Source organism: Semicossyphus pulcher, unplaced genomic scaffold, assembly GCF_022749685.1.
Source record: "Semicossyphus pulcher isolate SPU_LCO1_2020_fin unplaced genomic scaffold, fSemPul1.0.p SCAF_24, whole genome shotgun sequence".
NCBI classification, from domain to species: Eukaryota; Metazoa; Chordata; class Actinopteri; order Labriformes; family Labridae; genus Semicossyphus; species Semicossyphus pulcher.
The window spans coordinates 3,290,088-3,310,082 of NW_027211698.1; the positions used below are offsets into that span (position 1 = coordinate 3,290,088).

Here is a 19,995-nt window from a genome sequence, read left to right on the forward strand (position 1 = left end):
ATAGAAGTTTAAAATGCTCCGCCCGTGGGAAACTCTGCTGCACATGAAATCAAGCACTCCCTAAACTAACAGCCACTCCCCGAGGGGGCAATGGAGAGGTGGACACTGGTGGAGTTGAAACAGGTTTTTCAGACCCGGGAACACCCGCTTATAGATGCCGATTGTCTCTTTTCCCATTGCCAGTGAAGTATACTGCTGTCGGTCTCCGTTCTGCTACTTCAACGTCTGACGTCACAAGTGCACTGGCGGTAATTACCCGGGTCTACTGCAGAGTCATTTGCCCTGGGTCTGAATGCCGATTGGAGCCTTTCCCACTCAGGAAAAAAGCCGGGTGTTAGCGGCTATTAGTAGATTTTTGACCAGTGGGCTTAATTGACCATTCAGTGACTTTCAGCCAAATGCGTCTGTGTGGTTTTTGTAGTTACAGCAGCTGTTGAAACAGGAAGGGACTACATAGCTGTTCTCGTGAACGCCTCTTGGTTGTTTTTCATTACGTTCTCAATATATGGTTATCTGTTACATCTTTGAAGTGTTGTTTTTGCAAACGTGTGAAGTTGCGTTTTGAGCTGCTTGTTGTGCTAAAACAGGAAGAGAGGAAGTCACTCGTTAAACCGGAACACCGGTCCCAATCAGTCGTCATCGGTTGTTTGGAGGTATTTCAGGTTTCGGGCAAGTGATGCACAAAATTGAGTGTCGCTTTGTTTAATTACATGTGAAAGTACATAAAAATTGTTGTCCCTAAAATTGGGATTTCAACATTGAAATAATCGGGATTATCATTATGGCCATAATCGTGCAGCCCTACTACAGAATAAGTCTCTGTATTAACACACAGGGATGTGATGCGAGTTTCCTAGTAGTCAAATGCTAAACTTTCCAACCTACAGGCAAAGAGGGAAAGGACGTGACAAACTGAATCCGGCGTCTAGACCAAAATAACATTTCAATATCTCCGATTGCATTTTATTTTGCCCGACTTTCCCAATTTTCCAGCCCCTTTTTAAAGGAAAATTTAAAAAACCTGGGCCCTATAAAACTTTATCTTATATTATTTTATTCATCAGTCATTTTTCCTTTACATATGCATGAAGGAATGTTACATTTCCACCAGTGATGTTAGCATAAACTCATGGCATTAAGACAACCGAACTGGCTTGTTTTAATGCGACTGTGGATTACTGTTTGCTGTATGTCATTCAAGTAGCAATAACCTCCTTGTGTGGTTGGAACTGTACATGGCGCAGGTATCTTAGCCAGCCGAGACACAAGTGTGCATATCAGTTTCCAATGAAGCCTCGCTTGTGTTTAAACATTGCTGATCATTTCCTTGTTTGAGGTCATCGTTTTTCCAAAAGAAAACCTTGTGTTTTATTTTAATTTTTTTCTTTTTTTCACGTCGTTTTCCATTCCCCTAGGCTCAGTTGAGTAACCCCCAGCTCAGTAGCCTTCAGGGTAAAAGTAAAATGCTCCCTCTTATTGAGGAGGCATGGAGTCTACCAATCCCAGCTGAGCTAACCTCCAGGCAGGGAGGCCTGAGCAGTGCACCACAGCAGGTGAGAGACCAGATAGATACACCTCCCGCCTCCCTCCCCTCCTCCCCTTTTTGACTGAGTGCACACTCAGACACACAAACACTTAATCGTAATGTACACACAGACATACCTGCAGGCCGACACATACGCATGCACTGTTGTACATGCTGACTGATGGGTAACACTTGAGCCCAACTCCACCTTCCACCGAGTGTGCAGATGTCTATAGAAGCCAATGCACAAAATACTTAGAGACCTTTACTTGCTTCACAACAACAGAAATTGAAAAACACCTCATTTATTTAAGATCCTACACTTCCAGGTCCTGGCTGCTTTCCTTACAGCATCTGTCTGACCGAGGAGGGGTCCAGCCAAGTGTTACCCACGCCTGCACTCCCCTTTCTTTTCTCAACAGCACAGTCGTCACTCGGCTTCACCCATCATGCTCCAAAACAAACTAAATCAACAAAGCACTTCTGCAGGCTTTTTGTTAATTCTTCTCCATTCAATTTCTCTTACTTTTAATCCTGATTTTAATCTGATGTGGTATTCAGGATTACACCCTCCTCCCACACACACACACACACTGACAGGCTTGGATTGTTATTAAAACTGTCCTGACAACATTATGTAAATGATCCCGACAGAGATTGACCTTTTTTGTTAAAGTAAGAGCCTTTTTTTTAAGCAGAAACAGCCTTTAACGTCGCTCTTTTCAAAGCCACCAAACCCCATTGAGAAAAACAGTAATTTTAACCTCAGATCACAGGGGTTACTGGTAAGTTATTTTGATTTATTGTGTGACTTAAGGGGGTTTTAATGCTTGGTTCTGAGCCAACACGATATTAAAATCATGCAAAATATCACAAAACACTTGCCGAATAAGGCAACAGTAGACAAGTGACTTGCATCTTCTGCAAGGTTAAATTACTGATTTTTTCAATGGAGTCTGGTGGCTTCATAAAAACATGTTTTTGTTTTGAAAATTAACATCTTACAAAAGGTCTGTCTCTTTAGGGTCCGTTTTATAATGTTTAAAGACACATTTGAGCCTGTTAAAAGGAAAAAAAAACAGCATTTTGACGGTTAATTTACAAAACCAAGTTTCAGGTGGCAAACTTGTTGAACCTGCACCCTCTCCTGTTTGCTCCTAATCTGCTTTGACTGGGCGAGCTCGCCCTTTCTGAAGAGATTAAAGTGCTTTAATTCTTAAAAATCAACTGGCTGTTTATAATCCGCACACTCATTCAGTCTTTTTTATGGGCTTTTGACCCCCTCAGTGTGATCGGTGAGGTCCGTGCTGCTGTAGAGTATACACCCAGGCTTCCCATTGGCTCTGTCCATCTTCCCCCCTCCCCTTCCCCACCTTTCAGTAGTTGACCTTAGATGTCCTGCAGCTGCTCACAGAAGCCCCAGCAACGCCCCCTAGTGTTTCATTACCACCTCACTCATTCATGCCCATCAGACGGTAGATGCGAGTAGCTCTGTCGTGCCCATGTTTGTGTGTGTGATCATTGTCGTGTTGTTGACTCACAGACCTGGATTCTGTTCTTTTATTGGGTATCACTTGGGATTCACTGCATCACCTTCTGGGACATTTTGGATGGATATATCTCAAGAGGCCAGATGTGACTAACTAGATACACAATTGAGAAATAATACTTGATGCATAACCAAACACTTTTATTAGGATAGTTTGTTTTTTAAAGTTTGAAACACTTTAAGTCTTATAGATGATTATTCAAGACCTCACAGTGTATTGGTTTTTAAGGCAGCTACTAGAAACATAAAGAGCAAGCTTATAGGGGTGTCACGATTTTGATCCTAAACCAAACATTGATTGAACAAGCTTTCAGTTTCTATCTCTCCATAGGTAAACACAGCAAAGCTTACCGGTGCAAGCAGAGACACCGTGGTCACTGTTCATGTCGGAGATAACGGCGCCACAGAAACAAGTTCAACAGAACGTAAAAGTCCTCCTCTTTCCATAAAGTGTGGCAACATTTTGCCTTCACTTCCGAGACTCAACTGTCTGAAAATGAATATATATACAGCTCTGGAAAAAAGAGACCTCTCCAAATGTTCCTGAAAGCAGCGATTCTCCCCTGGAAAAACCACTGTCAGTCAAAGCTGTTGTTCTCTGTAATCGATTTGAAATTGGCGCCATAGCTGTAGAGAAAGTCGTACAAACAGTTTGTGGTTTCGCACATTCTACATTTCTACAACACCCAGCGTGCATTGCGCCCCTCCCTCTGAAAGGAGCGGCCCAGCGAGAGACGGTGGAAGGAAATACTACCGTTTTGGCTGCAGGCAACGGCTCAGAGCGGGACAGAATCTGAAATACGACAAGAGTATACGGGTGGATCGTCTAAAAACTCTTCAGGTCTGCAGTCTACATTTCAAACCTGACGGTTTTGAATGAGATATGACATCGGAGGCGGGCGTCTAGATTGAGGAAGTGTAGTTTAGCGAGCTCCCTGAGAGCTCACAGAGCCAACCATAGTGACATTCGCTCCCCATGATAGCATGATAGGACTGAGGTTGAAAATCGGTGAACTGGCCCTTTAAATTAGCATCTCTCTCTCTCTCTCTCTCTCTCTCTCTCTACATGTTACATTTTCTGCAAATCAAAGACCTAAATGAAAATATTTGATTTGGAAGAAGTGAGAAATGTTCATTTTACACAAACTTATTAATAGTCGAACCAGAGAAAAACGTATTTTTGCAGTGGTCTAGTAATTGTTTCCGGAGCTGTTCATGCAGATGTTTATCCTGGGATTAACCACAGCCTTTCAAACTGTTGGCTCGTTGGTTGGTTTAAAGAAGAACGCACAAAGATGATCGTGATAAAACAGGCCTATGTGACACAAACTGCTGTAAAAACAAAACACAAATTGAGTTGCCCCAAAATTATGAATAATATCAGCATATTCAACACGTTTTTAATGGAAAATGCTGCATTTATAAGCTTTAATTTAAAGCTCTGTTTACATGCTGCTTTGTTGCGCCCCGTGTCTGTGTTCTGCTTACTGTGATCGACCCGCTTTACATCATCGTTACTGTTGTATCCTTTGTGTTGTGTTTTGTCCAAATCAAATCAAATCATGACCTTTTCAAGTCAAATCGCATCAGGGATTGGAGGATTGTGACACCCCCATAAGCTAATGCTAATGTCTCGCTCAAAGGCTCCCACAGAGGGAACGGTAAGGCTGTCAGCGTGTGGAACGTCTCGTGACCTTTTTGTGCTTTAAAGGTCAAGTTATCGCCGCCTTGTGCTGTGAGAAAACCTCTGAAGACGATTCTGCAGGTGTCGATAAGAAGCAGCGTTCCTCTAAATACGGCGTTGCCCTGAGAAGTGACACGTTCAGATACACTGAGATGTTTTGCCCTACATGTCCTGCTTGTTTGTTTCTGCACACAATCACAGTATTTGCTCTCCTTTTCTCTCTTTTCCTTATTCTCCATCCCTTGCTTTGCTTTGCCCTTTGACCTCTTCTTCTTGCCGTACCTTTATTTTCTCCATTTTTTTTTTTTTTTTAATAATCATGCTTGATGCCTCCATTTTTCTTTTTTATCCTCCGTTTTACACTTTTTTTTATTGCTCTTTCTTTCCTCATTGTCCTCCCATTCACTGTTGTTTTTCCTCCTTACGTTTCTTTTGCTTCCCTTTTGCCTGCGCTGCCGCCACCCCCCTCCCCCTCCAGGCCTGCAAGCCCAATCACAGCGCAGAGGGCGGGGGCTCGGGGCAGTCTCTGCCCCCTCACGTGGGCCCGCTGGGCTCACCAGAGGACCAGTCCTGCCCAGCCAAGAGGAGGAGAGCCTCCAGCCCCGGAAAGGTACATACATACGCCAGTGTTACAGTCATAAAAGACACCGATCAGATTAAAATGCATAAGATCTTTACTCTTTACATATGCGTTTTGCAGGCTGACTCATGGGCCAGTAACTCAGCACAGCAGCCAGTTCCCAGCTGGTACCTCTCCCCACAGAAATTACAGGTACTAAATGCGCCTAATGTCATATTTTTACGTTAAGTTTCTGCGTGAACTCAGCCCTGATTTTTGCTGCTTTTCCGTCCTAAGGTGCTGGAGCAGTTGCGGAGTAACCGGGCCAGCCTGAAGCCCCCACAGCTTCAGATGCTGGGGCAGCTGGAGGCTCAGCTCGCCATGATGCAGCAGCACCAGCACCAGGTAAAAACCTTTATCCTGCACATATATATCAGTAGGTGCTTGCACGGGTAAACAAATGAAACGGTTCAGAATAATATCACTTTAAATGCAGATCAGTATTAATTTTCGGGGCTATTTTAAGCCCCTTTCTCACTGGTTAAAAACCCGCTAATACTTAGTGGGGAAGGTTACAATCAGCATTCAGACCCGGGTTAAATAACTCTGCAGTAGACCCAATCAGCAATGATGATCGCTCCTTTTTGTGTGGAAGAAGCGTCAGAGGCGTAACATCGTCTGTGTAAACTACAGAGCCAGAAGGGCGGAACAGCGCAGTGTGTGTGTATGTGAAGCACGTGCTGTTTGTTTACACCTCGCACACCTTTTCTTCTGCAACGCCGGAACGCTATTTAAAAACACACACTGGGGCGGCTTTACGCCGCTGTTGCTTGGTCCAGTGAAGAATGACAAAGGCTGCATGATGGCGGCGCTTCGTTACAGCGAATTTATGATCTTTCAGTTGTATTAAAACCTGACTTACGCGTGTCCTTTCATGCTGTGCTGTGGCGTGTGTAGGCGTTGCACTGGTGTGGTTTGGCACAGAATACAATACATGTGAGTGCAGGAAAGAAGGAAGAATGTTTATCTTGGTCTAACTGTCTTTGTGGCGCTCACCCGTCCTGTTCTTTAACCAGGTTTAACCCTTTGAGCTCTGCCAGTGCACACATTAGTATTTTTGAATATAGTGTTATCCCTAAAATCACAACCTGAGCTTAAAGATTATATAAGTTAGGAAAAAATGATTTTTTAATTGGCATCATCTTTACGTTCACAGATGAGACAGAACGCCTCAGGAGGTCCGGTGCGCCCCTCTCTTCCCAACGGCCCCACCACCAACTCCCTCCCCTCCCCCAACCCCAGCCTCCACCCCACCCGACCCCACCTTGGACCCCACCGGCCCCTGTGCCCGCCTCAGCCGCTGACCAACGGCCCCGTGGGCCCCGGGCCACACGGACACTCAGACTCCCTCCCCGTGGGTAGTAACAGTAGTAATAATCAGTCGGGGCCCACGGCCACAGGACCCAACGGAGACGTGCCTTACCTGCAAGCTGCCGGCAGCGGCGACGCAGCACTGCTACCTCACACCTGCACAAGCACGCAAACACAGGACGCCACGCCGCGCCAGGCCCTGCACCTAAACTCCACTCAGGTCAGACATCACACGCTGCTTGTTGTTGGGGGATGAGCTGTGTCACAGGAAATTAAAAAGATTGTAAAAACTCCCTCTGGCAGCGTCGGGTTACTCAGCTAAGAAATGGGTATAATTCTGTTTTATCCCACTGACCTACTTGGCTCTGTTGTAAAAACTGTCAGAAAGCATTGAGAAAAGCCGTCAAGTGGTTTCATGAAACAGGCTGTGAAATCCCTCCCATGAGACTGAGTAAATTATAGTATGCAGGATTTCTCCCGCACATCCCCAAAGTGTGGTGCTGAGCCAAACGATGGATGCAACACGTGTAAGAATATAAACGGGTTCATGTTTGTTCGCTTTTTTCAAATGCTTTGGCTCATTTCTCCAAACATTGTTAAAGTCACAGCGAGAGAGAAAACTGAAAGTTACACGATCGGCTCCTCATCAGGTGTATAGCAGACTAAATGTGGTAACCATGGTAACTCTAACAGTTCTTCTCTCTCCCTCAGGGGCTTCAGAAGGGGTCTGTTCCACATGCGGCGAGCTCCAGTACTGAGGGGACCCCCTCTCACCCCCAGACCCCCAACTCCACCGCCCCCGTGCTCCCCAACAATCAGGTTGGACATTCCACTAACGCCCCATCGCCACGGCAGCAGCAGGCCCACAACCACCTCCCCTCTCCTCCCTCCCTGCCCCCCTCCTCTACCTCAGGTGGAGCAGCACCCGGTGCGTCCGCTACCAAAGATAGCAACACCCTGGCCGCCCTCGCCACTGCGACGGCTTCCCTCGGCAACGGGGGCTCCGAGGGCAAGACGCCATCGCCGCTGCCTGCGGCTGACGGCAAAACGGCGCAGGCGGACGGCCTGGCCAATCACGTGCACTCGGAGGACGGCGGCAAGGCGGAGGACAGCGGCGAGAAGCCGAGCCTTAGCTCAGACAATCCTAGACTATCTGCCCTGCTGGCGGGGGGGAAGAACCCAGAGGAGGGCGAGGGGCCGTCAGAAGGGGCTGCATCTACGACAGCATCAACCACGCCCGAGTCCCACAAGAAAGTCAACAACATCCACCCGGCCGTCCTGCCCTCCACCCCCCACGCGCAGGGCAGCTCGGCTGCATCCTCGCCCATCTCCGCCATGTCCACCGCCACGCCCTCGCCCAAATCCTCCGAGCACACCCAAACAGGCGCCCACAGCCCTGCAACCACCACCACCACCACCGCGGCTACCACCACCACATCTACTGCACCCGCCGTGAACGGTAACGGCAAAGGAGGAATCTCTGAGGACTCACAAAGCCCGCTGAAGGCCGAGCCGCCCACCGTCACCAGTCTCAAAGCTACGCCTCCGCAGGGACACAGCTCCTCGTCTTCATCGTCGTCATCTTCGATATCCATCTACCCCAGCTCGACAGACGTGCTGAAGGCCTGCAGGTCAGACTCGAACCCTGATGCGTTTGTTGTTTATCTGCAGCTGCACAGGATTCTTTTCTATAACACACAAAGGATGCATGTACAGGTTGATTGTTCCTTGCATGTTTTTTAAAAATGTGGATTTCTGAAGCTAAATTTTGCTCCTTATGGTGGTTAATTCTGTGTAAGTTTTAGAAATGTTTCATATTTAGAAGAATTTTAAATGGTGCAGATAGGACTGATCAGTCGAGCTGTGCAGTTTGTTTTGAAGATGTCTCCCCCCGGTGGATTTGCAGGGTAACTGCAGCAGCAGAGGAAAATAATTATGTAACCGTAAACAACACCAAAGGCTACTGGGCAGTCTTGTTGCCATGCAGATATCATTCAGCGTCGACTATACAGCTGGATAGATTCCTCCATTTGGTTGTTAATCAACACTGAAATTATTTTAGACATCTTATAAGCTCTGATGGAGCAGAGCGAGTCAAGCAAGTGTGTTCTTGTTGTTGTGCTCCTACTAAAAACATCCGCACCGTGCATGTGCAGGAACCTTGGGAGGAACGGTCTCTCCAACAGCAGCATCCTCCTCGACAAGTGCCCCCCTCCCCGGCTGCCCCCTCCACCCTCACCAGCCCTGCCCAAAGACAAGCTCAACCCCCCAACACCCAGCATCTATGTGAGTATCACCCAGACATACCCAGGAGCAGGAAGGGTGCTGCTATGACTACTTCATGATATCCTTCTAACTTCCTGTTTCCTGCAGCTCGAGAACAAGAGGGATGCTTTCTTCCCCCCACTGCACCAGTTCTGCACAAACCCCTCCAACCCCGTCACTGTCATCAGAGGACTGGCTGGAGCTCTCAAACTGGGTGAGTGCTTTGTTGAACGACGTCATTATATCAAAGACTTAACAGACATGAGTGTATTCACATGTCTGGTGTGTGTCTCTCTGCAGACTTGGGTCTGTTCTCCACAAAGACGTTGGTTGAAGCCAACCCGGAGCACCTTGTGGAGGTGTGGACGCAGCTCTCTCAGCCCGCAGACGAGAACTGGGACCCGAGCGGCGTCAAGAAAATGTGGCGCTGCGAGAGCGCCCGCGCCCACACCACCATCGCCAAATACGCCCAGTATCAGGCTGCTTCCTTCCAGGAGTCGCTACGGGTCAGTCAGGCTTTAACTGCATCGTCTTATTTCCAACTTCAGAAAGAGTTTTGACATTTAACGCAAGGAGGGATGAATTGGTAAATACTTTCCTGTTTGTTTTCAGGAGGAAAATGAGAAGAAGGCACTAAAGGAGCCGTCGGACACAGAGCCAGCGTCTGCAGAGAGGTAACCTAGCATTGTTGTTATACCTTAGTTTGATTATTTGGCCGCGTTAGAAAGCTCTAGATGCTAAGATTGTATTTAGCCCAGCTTGCCTGAGCTGAATTGTTTTAAGTTTTGAGTAATGGTTTTGAAACTACATCAAAAGCCAGACAATATCCAGTCTCAGTTTTGGCATTTGTGAGCCACCTACCCACATAATTAACTCTCAGACACTCCAAGTCATCATTTCTGCTCCATCCTCCCTTTTTGTGGACTGAAATTCACTGATTTTAAACTGTCTTCATGTGTTTGTGTTGTCAGTGTCGCTCGCAAAAGAAGGGGACCCTTAAAGCACATCAAGTTCGGAACCAACATCGATGTGTCAGACGAAAGGAAGTAAGCACAGATCTCATCTCACCTTCCGTTATTTGTTGTTTTGAAACTCTCAGCTTGGAGTGTTTCGGCTTCAAAGCGCCACTCAGACCTCATAATGACCACTTGTCTCGCCCACCAGGTGGAAGCAGCAGCTGCAGGAGCTCAGCAAACTGCCGGCGTTCGCTCGAGTCGTGTCAGCCGGAAACCTGCTCAGCCATGTCGGTCACACCATCCTGGGCATGAACACGGTTCAGCTTTACATGAAGGTCCCCGGGAGCAGGATAGCAGGTTAATACACATGTCGAACACGCTCCCGAACTGTAGTAATCACTTCACCCAAAAAGTGTAGTTTGTTCTATGAGGTTTGGTGTGTGGGCTTGTGAAACTACGAGGTTTGTGTGTCCTTCCAGGTCACCAGGAGCACAATAACTTCTGTGCGGTCAACATCAACATTGGACCAGGAGACTGCGAGTGGTTTGCAGTACCAGAGCCATACTGGGGAGTGATGAGCAACTTCTGTGAAAAGTAAGAAGGATTGGACCAGGAGGATAGACGCTGCTGCAGCTGTACAGATTGTAAAGACTGACTCTCTTTCCCTTTCTTACCTTTAGGAACAACATTAACTTCCTGATGGGCTCGTGGTGGCCCAACCTGGAGGACTTGTACGAGGCCGACGTGCCCGTCTATCGGTTCATCCAGCGACCAGGCGACCTGGTGTGGCTCAACACCGGCACCGTGCACTGGGTGCAGGCCATCGGCTGGTGCAACAACATCGCCTGGAACGTGGGACCTCTCACCGGTATGCATAAGATTTAAAGGGCCAGATTCTCAACCTCAGTCCTCTCATGCTATCATGGGGAGCTAATGCCATTATGGTAGAAAGAAACTGCAATCTGGCTCTGTGCCTTTGGAGGACATTATCTGCGGAATGGGCCCTGGAAATCCTCCACCAGATGATGCGTTTCACATAGTCTACCAGGGACTCGTTCAAAATCGTCAGGTTTGAAATGTAGACTGCAGACCTGAAGATCCACCGGTATATTCTCGTCTTATTTCAAATTCTGTACCGCTCTGAGCCGTTGCCTGCAGTGAAAACAGTAGTATTTTACTCCAGCGTCTCTCGCTGGGCCGTTCCTTTCAGAGGGAGGGGAGCAATGCACGCTGGGTGTTGTAGGAATCTAGAATGGGCAAACCACAAGTTGTTTGGTCAACTTTCTCCACAGCTGTTGGTCAACTTTTTCCACAGCTGTGGCGCCAATTTAAAATATTGCTTCTAGGGATGCATGATATTATCGGCATGTTATCGGCAGATAATGGCTTGAAAAGGACATATCGGCATCAACAGAAAGTCGAGCCAATGAACAGAAGTTAAACAACTTTCATAACTCTTAACTAGCTAACAGTCAGCTCACATTCTCGTCATTTTACCGACTTAACAACATCAAACACGCCGACAATACATGCGCGGCCAAAGCCGGCGCTAACAGAGTATAACATAAACATCAGTGCAAAACTAGCTTACATATTCGTGGACGCACACACAATAAAAAGAGTCTGTCTGCGATCACTGACGTGTTCGTAGGAGATGCCGTAAACAAGTCCGGGCATGTCTCCCTCATTGCCATGTTTTGGGAGGGGATGCTGCATTCAGGTGCGCTCAGAAATGAGAGTGATCAGACACGTGACCTTTTGTACAACGCCTCAACAAGAAGAACAGTGCAAGATGTCTGCAGTATGGCATGATATCAGTTCCACTACAGGGAAGACTTGATGTTCTCTGCGATTAAGTGGAAAAAACGTGCCTAATATTGGTATCGAAATTAGCAGAAAGGGTTGGAAAATATTGCCATATGTCGTGCATCCCTAGTTGCTTCTATCAATTACAGAGAACACCAGCTTTGACTGACAGAGGCTTTTATCAGGGGTGAATTGCTCCTTTAAGGATTTAGTTTTTAATGCTAATGGGAGACAAGAGGCTCCATGTTGCTTAAATATGCAGATTGTCCAAAACAAAACCGGAAAACGTTAAAATTCACAGGAGTTGTAGCTGATAGGTTGACCTTTTCCTGTCTTGTCTGCAGGCTTTTGTAGCTGATTGGTGACCTTTTTAGCTGATAACTGAGCTGATTACTGCAGGTTTAATTTCCTGTCTTCGTCTGTATGCTGATTGAATAAATATCTTCCATATTAGCACCTGTTTACACATAAAGGCTGCACGCCACGTATGGTTTACATGCTTCCTCCTCTAAGTGTATTTTCTATCCATCCTTTAAAACACAGTATGTTTTTTTGCTGTTTTTTAGCCCACCAGTACAAGCTGGCTGTGGAGCGTTACGAGTGGAACAAGCTCCAGAGCGTCAAGTCCATGGTTCCCATGGTGCACCTCTCCTGGAACATGGCTCGCAACATCAAAGTGTCCGACCACAAGCTGTTCGAGATGATCAAGTGAGTCACAGAATCCTTCACTGTCAGCGCTCCTCTGACTCTGGAGTCTGTTGCACCAGCTGTGTTATTTTATTTTTATCTGACACGCCGCGTTCCCGTCGCAGGTACTGCTTGCTGCGGACGTTGAAACAGTGCCAGTGGGTGAAGGAAGCTCTGGCGTCAGCCGGCAAGGAGACGGTGCTGAGGCCGAGGACCAGGGACGAGCCGGCCCACTACTGCACCATCTGTGAGGTCAGTGAACACACCGGGAACATTTCAGCGTCAGGGGTGTGAAATTTAACACAATTTCACATTTCTGGGTAAGAGCTCACACTTTTTTTTTCTAGGATAAAAAATGTCCTCACCATTTGCTTAACTAATTACATCCTGAATGATACTTAAACTCTGCATGCTGGAGTCGAGTCAGATGAATCCGTCCGCAAAAATCTGCTTTAACTTTCAGTTTCATGCTGCAGAATTGGACGGCATCAACTCCTGTGATCAGTCAGGCAATTTACATTTTATTAAAGGCTCACTTGGTTTTTGTTCGAGCTAATTAGTGCTGATGCTAATGGGTTTATTTGAATGCGGGGCTTTTATTTGGGCTGTTTAGCAGAAATGTGTCCATATCCAATTAAATGTCTGCTCTCATTGTGTCTCAGTAATTGTTCCATTATTCACTGTCTGTGGAGCGGCTGCAGGATTTGTCTTTAACTGACATCATCTCTGCAGCCTCACTCAGAGCCACAAATCAAAGCTCAGAGTAACCATATAATAGAAATGCCATGTGAGCTGACGCTTGTGTGCGTCTGCGTGTATATGTACCGTGCAGGTGGAGGTGTTCAACCTGCTGTTTGTGCGCCGGGAGCTCCTGTCCAAGAAGCAGTACGTGGTGCACTGCCAGGACTGTGCCAGGAAGGGCAGCGCGACACTCAACGACTTTGTGGTGCTGGAGCAGCACAGGATGGACGACCTGATGCAGGTCTACGACCAGTTCACATTAGTAAGTCTGCACGGGGACGTGGAGTCAGGGCGCGTTTAATCTTTGAAAGTTCCAGTAGATTTATGTAAGATACAGTTTTACAAAAGATATTGTCTGATCTGAAATTTTCATTAAAATGTTTGTTCAGTCGCATGTTGCAGTGCTCTGTTATAAGTTTCACGCCAAACCTCAGAGAACCGAGGTTACCCTAGCAACCTTAAGTTACCATTAGTCCTTTGCAATTAATGACTGGGGCTTTAAGAAGATATCGACACCCTTGAATATCTCTGTATCATGTTTTTCGATACTGTTTTTATTCTCAAAATCACTACTGGTTTTATAAATAAAAGTTTACATGCTAAGCAGGGTTTCCGTTAAAAAAACTCTGCCAATCCTCGTGTCCTGGATGCTTTCAATGTTACAGACAAATGGGTGAAATTAAGGTCAAATATTATCTGCATTTATTTAGCTTGAAAACAGTTGTTAGGCAGGCTGTATCAGAGGCATAGAATTGGGTAGGGGAATTACTGAATTGTCCCCAAAAATTAATATATGATGGAGGTAATGTTGCACTTTCAACGTGTGGAGGAGTTGTGCATGAGATAGCGATCACTATGTCTGTCACTGTAAACAAGGACTCCTGTCTACAGTTCATATGCATGCGCTCTCTCTCTCTGAGGGAGTGCAGTTTGTTATACATACTAATATTAGCTAATATATAGGCTATTAATCGGGATCTATTTCACTGAAATCCCTGATGAGGACTTCGCAGGCCGTGTTGAAATTCAAGCCTCCATAGCCGCGGAGCGCTGGCATCTCGTGCGCTTGTGGCATCGATGAGAGGAGCTGTAGCTGGTGCTGCTGACTCGTCCTCGCCGGTAATTCCAAAATGACCAGTAAAGGTTCGGATGGCTGGTTTAGCACATTCCTGACGCGCTGAGGGGACAGAGTTATAATGAATCAGTGATATTTTTTTTTTCAACGGACATTATTACCGGGGGATTTTAATACGTCGGACTTCAACAAATTTTAAGGGTAAAAAAAACGCAATTACAGAGAACAGATCCAGGCGAATGAAAAGCTTTTCTCAGACTGCAAAAAAAGTAGTTCCGTGATTAAAAATAAGGATCCCGCTGCTCAGATGGAACAAAAAGGACTGTTTCTTTTACCCCTTTTTTATGAAAACATCTGTGTGTTTTCCTCAAATTACATTAGAAGAATCGTACTTTCTTTTCTACAATATACTGAATCGTATCCTCTGTACTTTGATACATATTGTATCACCTGATTCTAGGCGATGCACAGCCTTATTGACGTCACCAGGTGTCCTGACACTGCTTTTAAAACGCTGATGCTTTACACAGGAGACAGGGGTGATGCATGATAAAGTCCATGCATTTACCGGTGATGGATGTGGTTCCTTTTGATATAATATAATATAAGCTTAAAGCTAGGTGTTTATTGTGACTGATTCTCATGCAGAAACACTTTATGGATGTTGTTTTTCATGCCACATAATACCCGTGATCATATAAACTGTTATATGTCATAGGTGTCAATCTGATAACTCTCATGTATCTTCCTCCCTAGGCCCCTCCTCTTCACTCATCTTCATCTTGACATTAGGCGTCACCTCTCTCTTCTTCTTCTGCTGTGGAGCCATGAAGCTTGTATTAAGATTTTCAAACAAAGAACAAACAAACATCTACATACGCGGACCATTTCTGATATTCAGGAAAGCCAAGGCCGTCTCCCCCCCCCACATCCTCTCACCACATGGCTGGTCTCCATAGCGACGGCCGGAGGCTGAGGCGGCCGAGTGTGTCTGTCTATGCAACCTGTTTAGAAGTGCTGGAGCCTGGCCCCTTCCAGAGGGGGGCGCTGGCGAGCCTCGCTAACAGGACTTCTTTTCTCTCTTCTCCCTCCCCTCCCAGCCCCCTCTAGTGACAATGGTTCCGCCCTGTTTTAATGGAGGACTTAATCAGAAACGGTTGGGAACAGGGGGGACGAGGGGGAGGAGTGGGATTCTTAATGCGTGATAAAAATGTTTTGTAGATACTTGTTAACTGTCACAACTGGCAACACCACCCGTAAAAGACTACTGACTTGACAACCTTTCTCTCTCTCTCTTCTTCCCCTTTTCTTCTTTTTCTATTCTGGTAACAGGATGAAATGTTGGCTTTGATTTCTAGAAATTTCCCACCCCAAATTTTCTTCTTCTGTTTTTCCTTCCAAGGAGCACTAGCCTAACTGGTCTTTTTCTATGGTAGATAGTAATTTTAAGACTCTTTCGACAGCAAAATCTCCAAAAAAATTTGTAATGTGAAGAGTTTAGGTGATTTTCTTTCTTTCTTTCTTTCTTTCTTTCTTTTTTTTTTTTTTTTTTTACAGCTTTTACGTTTTATCTTTGTCTTGTTCTTTTCAAAACGTTTTCGTTTCTTAGGTAAAAAAAGGAAAAATTTAGGAAAAAAAAACTTACTAGCCAAGTCACAAAGAGAATGGGTTGCACATAGACTTATGGAATAAAAGTTTAATTTGTGATTTTTTTTTTTGTTTTTGTTTCGTTGTTTCTAATCTTGATGTAAATTTACACTATTTATAAATACATATTTATTGCTTGAAAATATTTGTTGATGGAATGCTGTTATTTTTTCCAGAGTACCTGCCATTAAATTTGAAGGAGTTTTGTCATTTTAACACGACTCCTCTTACATTTTCTATATATAAATAAAATTGCTTAGCAAGCATTGTACAGAAACGGACATTTAAAATTGTTTTATTGTTTGAAGAATGTTTTATGATGAGTCAATAAACACAAAGTTGTCAAATTATCCATGCATTTCCGGTTCCTCAAACTCACCACAATGCTTTCATATATTCATTTACTATCTTCAGTTACAGTAAAAGAAGAAAATAAAAGAAATAAGTAAAAGAAATTATAATAAAGACAGTAGAAACGCTTTAAAATATAGTTGAAGTGTATGAGTACAGGCCTGAAACCCAGCAGACAATGTAGCTGTAGACTGACACACACAGAATCCTACACTGTATGCCAGGTCCAGAACTCGCCCAGTGTCTCAAAATTCCTGCCGCACCTGAACCACCCATGCAGCCTTGGATTAGTGCAGTTTATTGAGACATTTCCCTTCAATTTAAAGGAAGAAAGATCACGAGAAAAGCACAATAAACAATAAAAACCACAGAAGAAGAATATGCTTATTAGGGGATTTAAATTAGCTGTTAATTAATCATACAGTCCTTATATCATGGCCGCCAGCAGAGACCCAGTAGCCAGATGTAGCTGCTGCCAGCCCCACAGGATCTACACTGACTACTGAGCAACTGCTGGGAGCCCTGCGGCTCGGCAGATCCGGTTTGAGCCAAAATGGCCGCCCCAGCTGTCGTATTTCAACCAAGACAGGAAATAAGGAGGTGGAGGAAATGACTTCATGCAGAGAGGGAAATGACAAACCAGTAGATTCCCTGGTGTAATGATGCAGGTGAGAATACCAATATAGTAATAAACAGAATACAAAGACAAAAATTGAAACCATCTTAAATTTAAACGGACAGAAGAAGAGGAAAAGTTGCTAACATCACAGCAGACAGAGGCCATTTTCCCTCCTGTACCCTCACCTATAAATGCTCTGCCAATCTGCCATCTTGTTGGCAACAAGTGTGAAAATGTGGTTTGCTAGCTCACCCACTAAAACCATTTTTTTATTTTACTCTAACATTGTGGGTTCAGTGATCTAGGTGGAGAAGATCTCTCATATGAAAAATATGACAGTGACTATAGACAGATTTATTCTCTTTATGCTCCCCAAAGTTCTTTGAATTCATATTTTCTGTTTTAATGTTTAATACTGAGGTTTTTAGCCAAAAATGTGCTAACTATTTAGCTACATACTCATGAGCCTAAGCTGTTAGCCACTTTAGTGTGTTAGCATCCTATGTTGCAGTTGAATGACTCCCAGATAGCTTTAGCTGGACTGCTGAACATTTTAAATACCACATAAAACAGTACGTTAGCAATGCTAGTGCTACTGTCAGGTCAAGTTGTTGTCTGTCTCAGCTATGCTTTGTGTTAGCTCCATTTTAGCTTTTAGAGTGCTAACTCACGGAACTAAAATGACTGGTAAATAGCTACTAAACAGTAGCATGTTAGCTTTGCTACAGTGATGCAGATGTTAGCATTGGCTCAAAGCAACACTGTGGCTAATTGAAGCCTCAGAGCTGCTAGCTTATTTTGTTCTTTTAATTTCCCGCAAAAGGTTGCTTCTTGTATCACCAGAGCAACGAGGGAAGGTTAACAGAAGTCTTAGAGGTCATGAGCTGAAAATATGTCAGAATATAATCACAGTTAAGATTAAAAATGAGCATTTACAAGTTTGAGGTGCATTTGGAAAAGAAGCTAAACTGCCATTTCCCCTGTTATCTTCAGCGTCAAACAGTCCCTCTAGTCTGCTCCCGCGCTGAAACCAACATGGCGTCCATGCTTGACTGACGCGGCGTCCATTTGGGCTGCCACAGATGGACGCAGGAGGACTTTTCAGCGCCTTTCCTGGAGGGTCCATCTGCTGCTCCTGAGGAGTTCTGAAACAAGGAAGACGTTGCGGTAAGAAACACTGAATATGTATACTGTAGGAGTTTGACTGTGAAATTGCAAACAAGATGAGTTTACTACCATGGGAAATTAAAAACCCAACGTTTATTTTTTAATATTTGAACGCAGTAATAAGAGCTGAATTCTCTTGTGCTCAAAATGCATTTCTTTAGCTGCTGCGGTGCATTGTCTGTCTAAACTTTTTGACTCTCCACCCACAAACACTTTTACTTTGTTTGAGCCTCAGAGTGGGCTGAAAATCGTGATTCTAGGAAACAAGATGCCTGTTTTAGCACAGGAAGTCTTAATCAGTTAAGAAGATGAAGACTTCCTGTTGAAACGACAAAGGCAGGAAACCTGATAGTGACAAAAGTGTGATAAGTTAAGGTAGAGGGGGTAGGGGAGGCAGGTTGCAGTAGTCAAAATAAAGGGCTATGTCTCACTTAAGCATCATGCATGCTAAAGTAAAAGTTGGAATACTTCTCTAACCCTCCTCCTCTTCCTATATCCTCTGTGAAATCTGGCAACGATCCAGCAGAGAGGTATGTGAACTCTGCTTGGCCCGCACCACAAACCAACCCCCCTCATCAAATCCAGAGCGCCTAACAATGTCTCCCTGTGTCGCAGAGGGGGGAAAAACTCCAAGCGAGAGCAAGGGAGAAGGAGTTAAACCAGCAGTGTGATCGATGCCCTCCCCCCCTCTTCCCCCCCCCCTCCTTCCTTCCTGTTCCCTCCATCTCTTCCCCCGCCTGCGCTGGCGTTTCCGCCTTTGTGAGAAGCAGACAGGTGGCCCTGACTGCTAATTTTACTCGTCCCGACTGTCTGCCTGCGTTTCCCACAGCTATGTATAGACGCCTGCAATAAACCAAGTAGGTCAGTGTGTGAGACGCAAACACACAACTGCAGACGCACACACACACACACACATCAGGCCCTGACCTCTAAAAATGTCTGACTCGTCCATTCATCCAATCCCGCCTCTGTTGCAAATGATCCTCCCTGATTTGCTGTCACTCTCAGCCAATGGGAGAGCTTCCTGCTGCCCATTCATAAAACCAGGGTCATTGAGAAGAATATAGGAGGGCGAAACCCCCTTTCATTTTATGTTCCTACATTTTTAATTTACACATTAATATTAATTATGGATGAAAGAAAAATAAACTGATGGTTGTCATGATTATATATTGTCATCAGACACCTTTTAAATTAGGGCATTTCAATGGTTGTAGGTTTCTTTAGTTCATAATTATCTTAACATATTATAATTGATAACTTATTACTTATATTTAAACTGGCTGTGAGTAACTTAATGCTTAAAACAAGGAATTAGCAGCATAATAATGAAGTTCCATCTTCCACATTTCTATAGACATACTGATCAAAGACAGTACCTGGGGAACACACTAACGAGAGCACTTTTCAATATCCAAGTTACAAACTGCTTCACAAAGCAAATATTAGAAATAACAAATAATTTAAGACATAAAATGTATTTAAAATATTTTTTTTAAAGATTAAAACTAAAGTAAAATGGGGAAAGGCTCAAAGATGAAAGTATGTTTGAAGAAGGGACTTAAAGGAAATCAGAATAATACTAATAAACTACAAATTTCTAATACAAGTACATTTTAAAGGAGCAGTTCTCCCCTGGAAAAAGCTGCTGTCAGTCAAAGCTGGTTTTCTCTGTAAACGATAGAAGCAAATATATTTGAAATTGGCGCCATAGCTGTGGAGAAAGTTGTACAACCAGCTTGTGGTTTCGCCCATTCTACATTCCTACAACACCCAGCATGCTTTGCGCCCCTCCCTCTGAAAGAAACGGCCCAGCAAGAGACGCTGGAGTGAAATACTACCGTTACAGAATCTGAAATACGTGGAGAATATACCGGTGGGTCGTCTAAAAAAATTTTTAACATTTCAAACCTGATGATTTTGAACGAGGGCCCATTAGAGAAGCGGATAGCGTCCTCCAAAGGCGAAATTGCATTTTTTTCCAACCATAATG

The 19,995-nt window shown here is 44.8% G+C and overlaps 1 protein-coding gene across 4 annotated transcripts in view; it reads left to right on the top strand.

Moving 5' to 3' along the window:
* The window catches only part of LOC138603469 (lysine-specific demethylase 6A-like), a 36,621-nt gene extending 20,406 nt beyond the window's left edge, over window positions 1-16,215 (top strand). For 2 of the 4 annotated variants that reach the window (XM_069675262.1, XM_069675265.1), the window contains 17 exons: window positions 1,416-1,553; window positions 5,237-5,530; window positions 5,615-5,722; window positions 6,534-6,908; window positions 7,400-8,319; window positions 8,845-8,974; window positions 9,062-9,167; window positions 9,254-9,459; window positions 9,566-9,627; window positions 9,925-9,999; window positions 10,118-10,266; window positions 10,389-10,503; window positions 10,590-10,777; window positions 12,282-12,423; window positions 12,528-12,654; window positions 13,235-13,405; window positions 14,975-16,215. In XM_069675262.1, coding sequence (XP_069531363.1) covers window positions 1,416-1,553; window positions 5,237-5,530; window positions 5,615-5,722; window positions 6,534-6,908; window positions 7,400-8,319; window positions 8,845-8,974; window positions 9,062-9,167; window positions 9,254-9,459; window positions 9,566-9,627; window positions 9,925-9,999; window positions 10,118-10,266; window positions 10,389-10,503; window positions 10,590-10,777; window positions 12,282-12,423; window positions 12,528-12,654; window positions 13,235-13,405; window positions 14,975-15,004 — 3,336 coding nt within the window. In that variant the 3' untranslated portion in view covers window positions 15,005-16,215. The remainder of the gene's footprint in view (window positions 1-1,415; window positions 1,554-5,236; window positions 5,531-5,614; window positions 5,723-6,533; window positions 6,909-7,399; window positions 8,320-8,844; window positions 8,975-9,061; window positions 9,168-9,253; window positions 9,460-9,565; window positions 9,628-9,924; window positions 10,000-10,117; window positions 10,267-10,388; window positions 10,504-10,589; window positions 10,778-12,281; window positions 12,424-12,527; window positions 12,655-13,234; window positions 13,406-14,974) is intronic. The other 2 variants (XM_069675263.1, XM_069675264.1) reach the window with 2 other exon arrangements.
* The last annotated feature ends 3,780 nt before the right edge of the window (window positions 16,216-19,995 follow it).